The 14115-nt window shown below is 62.4% G+C and overlaps 2 gene segments (V, D, J or C); both read right to left on the reverse strand.

The window, feature by feature from the left end:
* The window catches only part of LOC124977736 (immunoglobulin alpha-2 heavy chain-like), a 232862-nt gene that overhangs the window by 13628 nt on the left and 205119 nt on the right, over positions 1-14115 (reverse strand).
* On the reverse strand, positions 739-3369 carry LOC124977737 (Ig epsilon chain C region-like). The segment is given in 5 exon segments: positions 739-1118; positions 1192-1512; positions 1601-1924; positions 2062-2355; positions 3132-3369. Coding segments are annotated over 5 exon segments (1308 nt in total).

Here is a 14115-nt window from a genome sequence, read left to right on the forward strand (position 1 = left end):
GGGGCCGCCAGGGAGGGTGGGCAGGGGAGCCAGGGCCTCGGGAGGGCGTGAGGGGCGCTGGCGTCCCAGCTGCGGTGTGAGCCCTCGGTTCCTGCCTTGGACCCAGTGGCCCAGGTGTGTGGAGGGGGGACCTGGAGTGGTCTGGGCCGGGGGCAGCCATGGGAGGCCCGGCGCAGGCCAGCGTGAGCCAGTGTGGCACACGCCGGGCTGCCCACTGGCCAGTGACAGGGCAGGTGCTGCTGGAGGTGCCCCAGGTGTGTGGGTCAGCCTGCGCCCCCTGCGCGGGCATGCGTGGCGCAGGCCTGTGGCTGGACGTATGTGTGTGTGGCTGGTGTCCCCTCGGGTGGCTTTGGGTGGAGTGAGGCCGGCAGCAAGGCTGAGGCCACGGTGCTGACGCAGGGTGTGACCACGTGGGGGGCGGTCAGGGCTCGGGTGAGTGGGCACGGAAGGGGGCTGAGGGCCGAAGGGGTCTCCTGGGGTGTGGTGCTCGTCTGCCAGCCTAAGGACCTCCAGGCTGTGCGCCCGAGGTTGACTGCCGTCCACACACGCCTGGCCAAGAAGCGGGCCCCACTGCCCGGGCGCTCAGCACCCGGGCTTCCTTCCGGGGAAGGTGATTCCACCCTGCAGCCCTGCCCGCCCCAAGAACGGGCACCAGGGCCATGAGCAGCCTTCGCGGAGTTTATTGGGGTGGCTTCCCGGTGTCGTTACAACAGTGGCCAGAGGTCTGGCTGGCCGCGTCCCCCTGCTGGACGAGGCCCGGGAGGAGAGGCAGGCAGGGAGGCATCATTTACCAGGGCTCCTGGACACGGTTTCCTCCAGGGTCCTGCGTCCGGGCAGTGCCTCGTGGACCACGCGGCAGGTGAACGTGTTGCTTGGCACCCAGTCTGCCCTGGCCACCTCCAGGCGGCTGAAGAGGAAGAAGGCGGGGTGGGCGGCGTGGGTCCGCAGGGGCGCTGTGGTGCTCTGCTGGTCCCTGTGGACCTGCCCATTGCGAAGCCACTGCACCGAGATGTCCATGGGGAAGAAGTTCTGGACCAGGCAGGTGAGGGTGAGCTTGTCCTGGCTCCCCGGCTCCTCGGGCGGCAGGAACACGTGGACCTTGGGGACCATGCGCTTGCCTGTGGACAACAGGGGTCAGCGCAACCTCCTGACCACTAGGGGCCTGCCCGCCTGCCTGGATCCGTGACCTACCGGGGGCCTTGGCGAGGGTCCGAATGATGGGCTTGGGCAGCTCAGGGTGCTTCACCATGCAGCGGTAGCTCTCGCCATCGATCCAGTCCTTGGCGTCCACTGGCAGGGTGGAGGTGATGCTGAAGGTGGCGTTGGGCTGCTTGGTGGCCTTCCAGGGGTCTGGGCTCACTGGCTTCCGGCTGTCCCGGGTCCAGACCACTTCCACGCCCTCTTTGCTTTCCAGGTCCACCACCAGACAGGTGAGCTTGGGTGCCATGCGGACATACAGGTCAAGCGGGCTGGGTGGGATCAGGTAGGTGCTTATCCCTCGTGGCTCCTGATCTGTGGGGGGAGAGGGGAGAGGGAGCATGAGACCCACCTTAGCTGCCTCTGCCCCGGGGTCCAGCTGTCAGGGCGGGAGGGGCCGCACCTGGGCACTTCTGGGTGTCGGCCCGGGAGGTGAGGCCGTGGGAGGAGACCTGGCAGGAGAAGGTGCTCTCGGACATCCAGTCTTCCTGGGTGATGTTGATCTTGCTGTGGGTGGAGGCCAGCTTGCCTTCCTGCTTGGGTGGGGCGGTGGATGAGGCTACTTCGGAGAGTGGCTTCCCATCCTTCAGCCAAGTGACCACGAGGTCACCTGGGGTGTAGCCAGAAATGAGGCAATAGAGCTGGATGAAGGAGCGGGACCCAGTGGGGTCACAGGATGATTGGAAGAGCGTCACATCGGGGCCAGTGAAGTTGGAGGACAAGCAAGCTGGGGCAGAGGCGTGAGCTGTGAGTGTGCGCTCAGCGGCACGCCCCTCCCCCAGGCCCAGCACCTGGCCCAGGTCCCCAGGCACACTCTGGAAGGCCCTCCTGCTGGGACCGCGTTCTCTCGCGGGGTCTGCTCACCTCGGAAGGTCCTGTTAGCCTGGTGCGTGGATGGGGCGTGGCCCACGCTGCAGGTGAAGCTCCTCGTGGCCCACTCGCCGGTGCCGGAGACAGTCACCTGGCTGGTTCTGGCCAGGAGCCCAGAGCTGAGTTGGGTGGTGGGGAAGTTCAGGGTGCTCGCGTTCAAGGAGCCTGTGTCCCAGGTCACAGTCACCGGCTCTGGGAAGTAGCCCATGACCAGGCAGCCCAGGGTCACAGAGGTGGTGCTTTTGCAGCAGGAGTGCAAGGGGAAGAGAGATGGCTTCTGCACAGAGGCTGTGGGACAGGTCCAGGTCAGGCTGGCCAGGCCACCACATGTCCACACTGGGGACACGCTCCAGCCTGGGGCCAGATGGCCTCTGACCACCACGTGTCCACACTGGGGACACGCTCCAGCCTGGGGCCAGATGGCCTCTGACCACCACGTGTCCACACTGGGGACACGCTCCAGCCTGGGGCCAGATGGCCTCTGACCACCACGTGTCCACACTGGGGACACGCTCCAGCCTGGGGTCAGATGGCCTCTGACCACCACGTGTCCACACTGGGGACACGCTCCAGCCTGGGGCCAGATGGCCTCTGACCACCACGTGTCCACACTGGGGACCCCACTCCAGCCTGGGGCCAGATGGCCAGGCTTGTATAGGTCCAGTCCTCATTCTTGGACTCCACCTCTTCCCCCCAAGTCCCAGGCCCAGGGTGCCATTGGAAACCCTACACCCCACCTCAAGGGCTCCCAGGATCTACCCACCCTCAGTCCTGAGGACCCAGAGACCCCAGGAATCAGGGATGACCCACCCTACTCCCAGACCCCATGGGGCTAGGGACCAGAGTCTTCACAGGACTACTCACGTCTCCCTTCCCCATTCCAGAATTATGGGCCTACCATGAAGGCCCCCATCCCCCAGGCTCTGCTCTGAGAAGTTGGTGGCCTTAGCTCCTCAGACATGTGAGCCCCTGCCTGGTCCTCCCTGTACCTCAGCCCTTGCCTGCCTGACCAGGATTCCCTGGCCTCCCTGCCAACCTCCTAGGGGAAGGTGGGAAGAACTGACCTTGACACCACAGGGTGGAGGACAGAAGCCACATCAGAGGCCACCATAGTCCTACCCATGGTACTCCAGGTAGGACACATTCTGTACCACTCCCTGGCTCTCCCACCCAGCTAGGTTTGGTATGAAAGCCAGCTCTAGGCCCCCCAAGCCCAGTGTCCAGTTCAGCTCTGTCCACCCTGCTTCACTGTGCCCCACTCTGCCCACCCAGTCTAGGCGAGCATGGCACAGAAGACCTTGTGCCAGGCCAGCCAGAATCACTCCAGATCAAACAACTTGAGGGTGCATTTCCACAACAGTACACTTGGCAAAACAGAGCGGAGCTCAGCCCCTCAGCCCAGCACTGCCCAGCTCTGCCCAGCTCAGCTCAGCTCAGCCCATCTCAGCCCAGTCCAGTACAGCTGAGTCCAGCTCAGCCCAGCCCAGCCCAGCTCAGTCCAGCTCAGCTCTGCTCAGTCCAGCTCACTCCAGCTCAGTCCAGCTCACTCCAGCTCAGTCCAGCTCAGCCCAGCTCAGTTCAGCCCAGCCCAGCCCAGCTCAGCTCAGCCCAGCTCAGCCCAGCTCAGCCCAGCTCAGCCCTGCTCAGTCCAGCTCAGCCCTGCTCAGTCCAGCTCAGTCCAGCTCAGCACAGCTCAGTACAGCTCAGCCCAGCTCAGCCCAACTCAGCCCAGCCAAGCCCAGCCCAGCTCAGCTCAGCCCAGCTCAGTCCAGCTCAGCCCAGTTCAGCCCAGCTCAGTCCAGCTCAGTCCAGCACAGCTAAGCCCAGCTCAGCCCAGCTTAGTCCAGCTCAGTCCAGCTCAACCCAGTTCAGCCCAGCTCAGCCCAGCTCAGCCCAGTCCAGCCCAGCTCAGCTCAGCCCTGCTCAGCCCAGCGCAGTCCAGCCCAGCCCAGCTCAGCCCAGCTCAGCCAAGCTCAGCCCAGCTCAGTCCAGCTCAGCCCAGCTCAGTCCAGCTCAGCCCTGCTCAGCCCAGCTCAGTACAGCTTAGCCCAGCTCAGTACAGCTTAGCCCAGCTCAGCCCAGCTCAGTACAGCTCAGACCAGCTCAGCCCTGCTCAGCCCAGCTCAGTCCAGCCCAGCCCAGCTCAGCCAAGCTCAGCCCAACTCAGCCCAGCTCAGCCCAGCTCAGCCAAGCTCAGCCCAGCTCAGTCCAGCCCAGCCCAGCTCAGCCCAGCTCAGCCAAGCTCAGCCCAGCTCAGTCCAGCTCAGCCCAGCTCAGTCCAGCTCAGCCCTGCTCAGCCCAGCTCAGTACAGCTCAGCCCAGCTCAGTACAGCTTAGCCCAGCTCAGCCCAGCTCAGTACAGCTCAGACCAGCTCAGCCCTGCTCAGCCCAGCTCAGTCCAGCCCAGCCCAGCTCAGCCAAGCTCAGCCCAACTCAGCCCAGCTCAGCCCAGCTCAGCCAAGCTCAGCCCAGCTCAGTCCAGCCCAGCCCAGCTCAGTCCAGCTCAGCCCTGCTCAGCCCAGCTCAGTACAGCTTAGCCCAGCTCAGCCCAGTTCAGCCCAGCTCAGCCCAGCTCAGCCCAGCTCAGACCAGCTCAGCCCTGCTCAGCCCAGCTCAGCCCAGCTCAGTCCAGCTCAGCCCAGCTCAACCCAGCTCAGCCAAGCTCAGCCCAGCTCAGCCCAGCTCAGCCCTGCTCAGCCCAGCTCAGCCCAGCTCAGCCCAGCTCAGTCCAGCTCAGCCCAGCTCAGCCCAGCTCAGTACAGCTCAGACCAGCTCAGCCCAGCTCAGCCCAGCTCAGCCCAGCTCAGTCCAGCTCAGCCCAGCTCAGCCCAGCTCAGTACAGCTCAGACCAGCTCAGCCCTGCTCAGCCCAGCTCAGTACAGCTCAGCCCTGCTCAGCCCAGCTCAGCCCAGCTCAGTACAGCTCAGACCAGCTCAGCCCTGCTCAGCCCAGCTCAGCCCAGCTCAGTCCAGCCCAGCCCAGCTCAGCCCAGTCCAGCCCAGCTCAGCTCAGCCCAGCTCAGCCCAGCTCAGCCCAGCTCAGCCCAGCCCAGTCCAGCCCAGCCCAGCTCAGCCCAGCTCAGCCAAGCTCAGCCCAGCTCAGTCCAGCTCAGCCAGCTCAGTCCAGCTAAGCTCAGCCCAGCTCAACCCAGCTCAGTCCAGCCCAGCCCAGCTCAGCCCAGTCCAGCCCAGCTCAGCTCAGCCCAGCTCAACCCAGCTCAGTCCAGCCCAGCCCAGCTCAGCCAAGCTCAGCCCAACTCAGCCCAGCTCAGCCCTGCTCAGCCCAGCTCAGCCCAGCTCAGCCCAGCTCAGTCCAGCTCAGCCAGCTCAGTCCAGCTCAGCCCTGCTCAGCCCAGCTCAGTACAGCTCAGTCCAGCTCAGCCCAGTTCAGCCCAGCTCAGCCCAGCTCAGTACAGCTCAGACCAGCTCAGCCCTGCTCAGCCCAGCTCAGCCCAGCTCAGTCCAGCTCAGTACAACTCAGCCCAGCTCAGCCCAGCTAAGTCCAGCTCAGCTCAGCCCACCTCAGCCCAGCTCAGTACAGCTCAGCCCAGCTCAGCCCAGCTCAGTTCAGCTCAGCTCAGCTCAGTCCAGCTCAGTCCAGCTCAATCCAGCTCAGTACAGCTCAGCCCTGCTCAGTCCATATCAGACCAGCTCAGCCCTGCTCAGCCCAGCGCAGTCCAGCTCAGTCCAGCTCAGTCCAGCTCAGCCAAGCTCAGCCCAGCTCAGTCCAGCCCAGCCCAGCTCAGCCAAGCTCAGCCCAACTCAGCCCAGCTCAGCCCTGCTCAGCCCAGCTCAGCCCAGCTCAGCCCAGCTCAGTCCAGCTCAGCCCTGCTCAGCCCAGCTCAGCCCAGCTCAGCCCAGCTCAGTCCAGCTCAGTCCAGCTCAGCTCATTCCAGCTCAGTCCAGCCCAGCCCAGCTCAGCCCAGCTCAGCCCTACTCAGTCCAGCTCAGCCCTGCTCAGTCCAGCTCAGTCCAGCTCAGCACAGCTCAGTACAGCTCAGCCCAGCTCAGCCCAACTCAGCCCAGCCAAGCCCAGCCCAGCTCAGCTCAGCCCAGCTCAGTCCAGCTCAGCCCAGTTCAGCCCAGCTCAGTCCAGCTCAGTCCAGCACAGCTAAGCCCAGCTCAGCCCAGCTTAGTCCAGCTCAGTCCAGCTCAACCCAGTTCAGCCCAGCTCAGCCCAGCTCAGCCCAGTCCAGCCCAGCTCAGCTCAGCCCAGCTCAACCCAGCTCAGTCCAGCCCAGCCCAGCTCAGCCAAGCTCAGCCCAGCTCAGCCCAGCTCAGCCCTGCTCAGCCCAGCGCAGTCCAGCCCAGCCCAGCTCAGCCCAGCTCAGCCAAGCTCAGCCCAGCTCAGTCCAGCTCAGCCCAGCTCAGTCCAGCTCAGCCCTGCTCAGCCCAGCTCAGTACAGCTTAGCCCAGCTCAGCCCTGCTCAGCCCAGCTCAGTCCAGCCCAGCCCAGCTCAGCCAAGCTCAGCCCAACTCAGCCCAGCTCAGCCCAGCTCAGCCAAGCTCAGCCCAGCTCAGTCCAGCCCAGCCCAGCTCAGCCAAGCTCAGCCCAACTCAGCCCAGCTCAGCCCTGCTCAGCCCAGCTCAGCCCAGCTCAGCCCAGCTCAGTCCAGCTCAGCCCAGCTCAGTCCAGCTCAGCCCTGCTCAGCCCAGCTCAGTACAGCTTAGCCCAGCTCAGCCCAGTTCAGCCCAGCTCAGCCCAGCTCAGTACAGCTCAGACCAGCTCAGCCCTGCTCAGCCCAGCTCAGCCCAGCTCAGTCCAGCTCAGCCCAGCTCAACCCAGCTCAGTCCAGCCCAGCCCAGCTCAGCCAAGCTCAGCCCAGCTCAGCCCAGCTCAGCCCAGCTCAGTCCAGCTCAGCCCAGCTCAGTCCAGCCCAGCCCAGCTCAGCCCAGTCCAGCCCAGCTCAGCTCAGCCCTGCTCAGCCCAGCTCAGCCCAGCTCAGCCCAGCTCAGTCCAGCCCAGCCCAGCTCAGCCCAGCTCAGCCAAGCTCAGCCCAGCTCAGTCCAGCTCAGCCAGCTCAGTCCAGCTAAGCTCAGCCCAGCTCAACCCAGCTCAGTCCAGCCCAGCCCAGCTCAGCCAAGCTCAGTCCAGCTCAGTCCAGCCCAGCCCAGCTCAGCCCAGTCCAGCCCAGCTCAGCTCAGCCCAGCTCAACCCAGCTCAGTCCAGCCCAGCCCAGCTCAGCCAAGCTCAGCCCAACTCAGCCCAGCTCAGCCCTGCTCAGCCCAGCTCAGCCCAGCTCAGCCCAGCTCAGTCCAGCTCAGCCAGCTCAGTCCAGCTCAGCCCTGCTCAGCCCAGCTCAGTACAGCTCAGTCCAGCTCAGCCCAGTTCAGCCCAGCTCAGCCCAGCTCAGTACAGCTCAGACCAGCTCAGCCCTGCTCAGCCCAGCTCAGCCCAGCTCAGTCCAGCTCAGTACAACTCAGCCCAGCTCAGCCCAGCTAAGTCCAGCTCAGCTCAGCCCACCTCAGCCCAGCTCAGTACAGCTCAGCCCAGCTCAGCCCAGCTCAGTTCAGCTCAGCTCAGCTCAGTCCAGCTCAGTCCAGCTCAATCCAGCTCAGTACAGCTCAGCCCTGCTCAGTCCATATCAGACCAGCTCAGCCCTGCTCAGCCCAGCGCAGTCCAGCCCAGCCCAGCTCAGCCCAGCTCAGCCAAGCTCAGCCCAGCTCAGTCCAGCCCAGCCCAGCTCAGCCAAGCTCAGCCCAGCTCAGCCAAGCTCAGCCCAACTCAGCCCAGCTCAGCCCTGCTCAGCCCAGCTCAGCCCAGCTCAGCCCAGCTCAGTCCAGCTCAGCCCTGCTCAGCCCAGCTCAGTACAGCTTAGCCCAGCTCAGCCCAGTTCAGCCCAGCTCAGCCCAGCTCAGTACAGCTCAGACCAGCTCAGCCCTGCTGAGCCCAGCTCAGCCCAGCTCAGCCCAGCTCAGTCCAGCTCAGTCCAGCTCAGTCCAGCTCAGTTCATTCCAGCTCAGCCCAGCTCAGTCCAGCCCAGCCCAGCTCAGCCCAGTCCAGCCCAGCTCAGCCAAGCTCTGCCCAACTCAGCCCAGCTCAGCCCAGCTCAGCCCTGCTCAGCCCAGCTCAGCCCAGCTCAGCCCAGCTCAGTCCAGCCCAGCCCAGCTCAGCCAAGCTCTGCCCAACTCAGCCCAGCTCAGCCCTGCTCAGCCCAGCTCAGCCCAGCCTAGTCCAGCTCAGCCCTGCTCAGCCCAGCTCAGCCCAGCTCAGCCCAACTCAGTCCAGCTCAGCCCTACTCAGTCCAGCTCAGCCCCGCTCAGCTCAGCCCAGCTCAGTTCAGCCCAGCTCAGTCCAGCCCAGCTCAGCTCAGTCCAGCTCAGTCCAGCTCAGTCCAGCTCAGCCCAGCTCAGCCCAGCTCAGTCCAGCTCAGACCAGCTCAGTCCAGCCCAGTCCAGCTCAGTCCAGCTCAGCCCCTCTCAGCTCAGCCCAGCTCAGTTCAGCCCAGCTCAGTCCAGCCCAGCTCAGCTCAGTCCAGCCCAGCCCAGCTCAGTCCAGCCCAGCCCAGCTCAGCCCAGCTCAGCCCAGCTCAGCCCAGCTCAGCCCAGCTCAGCTCAGCTCAGCCCAGCCTAGTCCAGCTCTGCCCAGCTCAGTCCAGCTCAGTCCAGCTCAGTCCAGCTCAGCCCAGCTCAGCCCAGCTCAGCTCAGCTCAGCCCAGCTCAGCCCAACTCAGTCCAGCCCAGCCCAGCTCAGTCCAGCTCAGTCCAGCTCAGTCCAGCTCAGCCCCGCTCAGCTCAGCCCAGCTCAGTTCAGCCCAGCTCAGTCCAGCCCAGCTCAGCTCAGTCCAGCTCAGTCCAGCTCAGCCCAGCTCAGTCCTGCTCAGCCCAGCTCAGCCCAGCTCAGTCCAGCTCAGACCAGCTCAGTCCAGCTCAGTCCTGCTCAGCCTAGCTCAGTCCAGCTCAGCTCAGCTCAGCCCAGCTCAGCCAAGCTCAGCCCAGCTCAGCCCAGCTCAGCCAAGCTCAGCCAAGCTCAGCCCAGCTCAGCTCAGCTCAGCCCAGCCTAGTCCAGCTCAGTCCAGCTCAGTCCCTCAGCCCAGCTCAACCCAGCTCAACCCAGCTCAGTCCAGCTCAGTCCAGCTGAGTTCAGCTCAGCTCATCCCAGCCCAGTTCAGCCCAGCTCAGTCCAGTTCAGCCTGGGACAGCTGTTTTAGCTCATTCCTGCCAAGCCAGCTCACTCCATATCAGTTTAGTGCAGTCCAGTTCTGACCTTGCACCTCAGTCCAGCTCACCTCCATCTAACTCAGCCCTGGGCAACTCTGCTTGGTCCCAGCTGCTCAGTCCAGCCCTTCCTAGTCCAATTCTACCCAGCTTAGCCTAGGACAGTTTAGCCCAGCCCAGCACCACTAGCTCATCTCAGCCCGGCAGTGCCCAGCTCTGTCCAGCTCAGCCCAGACCAACTCTTACAACCCAGCCCAGCTCTGCTCAGCCCAGCTGCTCAGGCCAGCTGTGGGCTCCTGCCAGCCTGCTGTGCAGTTCAGCACAGGACAGCGCCCTGCTGCCACTTGCTCTCTTGGTGACATCCTTGTCCTAGCTGCTGCCAAGCAGATTCACACTTGGTTCAGGGGCCGCCTCTGAACACCCTGACCTCCTTGTCCTTGGGCTCGGCTCAGCCCTGCCTGGAGCAGCTTGGCAGTGCTGTCCTCCTGGGTTGGGCTGTAGGCTGTTTGACTCCCTGAGCCCCAGTTCAGGGAAGGGATAACGGGGACTCGCAGTGAAGAGGCGTGGTCCACGCTGGGAGGGTGGCCCCGTGTCCCCTCCCCCCTCAGTGGCTCTGGTGGCCTGTCCCTCCCTGCTGTTTGGGCCAGCCTTCTGTTGAGGTTCCCTGTGTGCTGGGATACCTGATGTCCTCTGTTGCTCTTGGGGTCAGTCTGGCCAGCTCCATCTGTAGCCATCTGTCATGTCCCTGGACAGATGGCGTGAATCGCTAGCAAACCTCGTCATTGATTTTATGCCCAGAACATAGGACCTGGGGGAGGGAGCTCTGCCTCAGTGCCCTCAGCTAAAAGTGGGCTGGGAACCCCCGGGGCCTGGAAGTCCCCTTTTCTCTCTGTTCTTGGGAAGTCGACTGAGCTGTGGTGGGGTCTCAGGTGAGGCCCTTTGCAGGGAGGCACACGCATGTTCTGGGTGAGGCCCTCCCCTCCCTACAGCCTGGTCCCGGGCCTCCCCTGCAGGGCTCTCATGTGGAAGCCACGTGAGGGCTTGGCAGTGTCCCTGCCTGCCCCTCAGGTCCTGCTGCCCTGGAAAGGGAGCTGCACCAGGCTTTGCCATCTCTCCTGCGAGGAGAGAGCTGGGGGAGTCGAGGCCTCCGGGCCTCCTGCCTCAGATGTGGACACCCACAGCCTTCCCTGCTGCTGCCCTTGTTCCTGCATCAGGCTTGGAGCCGGTAGCTGGAGGCGGGTGACCGAGTGTCCTGCAGCCCCGGCCCCACCGGTTGCTGTGCTGAGGGATCCAGGAGGCACAGGGACCGGGTACCCAGCCAGTGAAGGCTGGCATGGAGCCGTGAGAGCTGGCCGGTGGCTTTGCAAGGCCCCTGCTGCTGCTGGGCTCAGGCTCTGGGGGCTTGTGGGGAAGGGCCACCAAGGTGTGGGGGCTGTGTGTGGGCTGGGCTGGGACCGGGTGGCCAGTGTTGCACTCAGGTGTGGACCCAGGCCTGGCTGGGGCAGGCCTTCCCTCCCACCGTGAGCGTCCTGGAGGACCAGATGCACACCCAGGAAGGCCACAGGCCATTGGGCCTGGCTTGTCACCGTGGGGTCCTGGGGGATGTACCTGTCCTCTCTACCCAGGACACCCAGCCTCAGGGGCATCCGTGCAGGGGCTGAGGGATGGCGGCTCTGTGAGGCCTAGTGCCCTCAGGGAGATCTCAGACACCTTGGAAGGCCTCAGAACGGAGGCAGGTGGTACGGGGGCTGCTCCAGCATGGCGGGCTGGGAAAGTGGAGGGCCTGGGGGTGAGGTCTGGGGAGATCAACCTGGCCTGTCCTGCCCCTCCCAAGAGGACCATCCTTGGCCACCCACCCCCCACACTGAGGGACAGAGGCTGTGTGGGAGGCTAAGGGGTAAACGCCTGTTTCTTGGAAGCAGCTGTGGTTCCGAGGGAAACCACAGGGTGGGAGCCCAGGGGCCCAGGGGAGGGCAGAGCTCCACCTGGCCCACCCGCGTCTTCCTCTTGCTCTCCCCAGGCTGTGGGCACAAGGGGCAGAGGCCTTTGTGCCCAACCTGCCTGGCCCTTGGCTCCCCCTGACGCTGGGATGTGCTGGGCTCTGGTGTGGGGTGGGAGGCTCCCGGGGAGGAGGGGCGCCTGCAGCTCCTGAAGCCCCAGGTCCCACCCAGGGCCGCGTCTCGGTCTCTGCTGCCCTCAGGGTAGCACACAGTGAGTTTTAAAGAAGTGAGGTGCTTCAAGATAGCGGCACCCCTCCTTCTGCTCTGGAATCTGTGTTCTTCCTCCAGCCCCTGAGCTGAGGCAGGACGGCACCCCGCCACCCGCACTGGACCCAAGGCGGGTTTGTGAGCTGTCCCCCAGGAAGCACCTGTTCTTTAGACTGGCCATGAGGGTGGGATTCTAAAGTGACCTGTGTGGTGGAAGCAGGGCCACGGCTGTCAAGAAGGTGGCTAGGCAGAATCAACGGCTCTGAAGTGGGCCTCCTACAGAACTGGCCTCTGTCCTGCAGAGTACGAAAACCATGCTGGGCATTTGCTCTTTGCTGCTGACCTGTGCGCAAGGACAGGCCTGACTCTAGTGGTGACCAGGGTCCAGTGCTGGCTAAGAGCCAGGCTGCAGGTGTTTCTAGACCCTTCTGTCTAAGGGTGCCTTCTGTAGGTGGCTGCAGGCGTCTTTGGATCCCCCAGACTCAGGATCCAGTCTGAGGTTGCCAGGCTGCTTCCGGCTCCTTCCTGGGAGGCCTCTGCCCTCCTGGCCTGTCAGATTTCTGCTAGGCGCCTGCTCTCCTAGTTCTTTGGGCCCATGAAGCACTTCTCAGTGCCCTGGGCTCATTGTCCGTCAACGTCTCCATGTGCCTCTTGGTGGCACGTCCACAGTGGCTTTGGGAAACACTGTGCACCCTGAACTTGGCAGGCTGCTTTGCTGCTCAGGTGTGGGGACCTGCATGCCTGCCGTTCTCCGCTACTGTGGAGTCTCACACCTACACACAATTTTAGCCCCACAATATGCCACTGTGATTTTTGCTTTGAAACATTCGATCATCTTTTCAGGAAAGTCAGAGGAAAACGAAGGTGGTTTTGTTTCTGTGTGCTCAAGCTCCGAGGTTCTTCTTTCTGTGTGGTGTAGCCGAGTCCCCACTTGGCACGAAGCACGTCCTTTACCGAGGGTCTGTCTGTGCCTATCTGGAATTTCCCTTCACCTTCTTTTTTGGAAGGCTGTATTGTCACAGGAGAAGGCTTCAAGGAGTCCCAGAGAGGGGAGCTCCCCTGGGAGCCTTGGTGTCCTTGGAGAGGGATTCTGGCATGGTCGGGCGGGGGCAGGCGGGGCTTGGCTTAGGAAGTGGATGCACGTTCGGGGGGAAACGTGAGCCGCCTCCAGAGGGGAGAGCAGCTGGGTGAGGGCTGGTGCTGGGGACAGGCTGGAGGGGGGCAGGGGGAGCCCCATGTGATGGGCAGATGCGCAGGGCGCAGTTCTGGGGCGTGTGCTCAGGTCTCCTGGGTGCTTCCTTTGAGACTTGTTTCTCTTCTTTGTTCCCAAGTTCCTATCGCATCTTCCCTGGAAAGGGAATTCTGATGGATCACTTCCCTGCACTCCATTAGGGTGGTCAGCTGTCCCCTCTGGTTGCCATGTTTTCCAGGGGCAGCAGCTGATCTGTCTCCCCGGCTGCTTCTGAGACTTTCTCTTTTCCTCTGGTCCCAGCAACCTGGAGAGATGGGGTGAGGAACCACGGCACCTCTCTTGGTATTCTGAATCTGTAAGTTGGTGTTTTCTGCACAGTGGAAACCTTTTTCTGTATTTCTTTGAAGACGTTTCCTGCCCCTTTTTTTTCTCTGATCTTCATCTGGGACTCCAATTCCACAAATTTAGAAAGCTTCGTATTGAATTATGGGTTTTTGAATCTCTTCATTTTTTCCCAGTGTTTTTCTTTCTGTTCCTTGGATGATTCAAAAGAATTTCTATTACTACGTCTTCAAATCTTCTGACCTGCTCATGCATTCTCCAGCCAGCTGTCAAGCAACACATTTTTAAAAGATTTCACTGTGTTTTTTAGTTCTAGAACTTTAATTTATTTCTTGAGAATATTTTCAATATTTTCTTACAAACATTTTCTGTAGAGATTCCCTATCGATTCACTCATTATGATAATATTTTCCATTAAGTCTTTGACCAGAGACTTCTTCAAAGTCCTTGTGATATGTCTGTTTCTCTCATCTTAAGCCTGATCTCCAAGAACCACTTTTCCTGTTGAGTGTGGGTCACATTTTCATTTTCTTCACATATGTTGCAGCTGACATGTAGTACCGACTGTGGCGTTTGGACCTTTCCTTGGCAGAGTATTGGTGGTGGTGATGATCGCTGCTTGGAGGCAGTCTCTTGACTGCCCTGTACTGACTCTGCTGTGTCCCAGGGCGCCCATCCTCACAGGGGTGACTTTCTGCTGCACCCTGGGAGTGTCCCCTGCAAAGGCACAGCCGAGGCATTGGACCAGGATGAGTGGAGTTCACGTGCATGCATGTGCCTCGGGGAGCCTCGGGGCTCCCTTCTTTCATGGACATCTCCCCTTCATCTCCAGCAGCTCTTGAAGTGCTCGCTGTCCTGGGTTCCTCTGGCAGGGAAGTCTGCAGTCTTCTGCTTGGTTTCTAGTGGCAACAGCTGTGCCTGGGGTGACATCAGACAGGAGAACCCCTTCCGGGGACTGGTCATGCTGCAGTACCTTTGAGCCAGGTGTTTGACACTTTATCCAGGGCTTACAAGTGCTGTCAGCCAAGGGGTCACTGGAGTTGGAGCTGCTCCCTCTTTCGTGGCTTTTCTTTTCTGTTTCCGTGGTGACGAGTGTGGTTCAATGTCCTGTGTGCCCAGTGGCAGTTGGAGATCTTTGTGAACCCTGTGG

Source organism: Sciurus carolinensis, chromosome 2, assembly GCF_902686445.1.
Source record: "Sciurus carolinensis chromosome 2, mSciCar1.2, whole genome shotgun sequence".
NCBI lineage: Eukaryota > Metazoa > Chordata > Mammalia > Rodentia > Sciuridae > Sciurus > Sciurus carolinensis.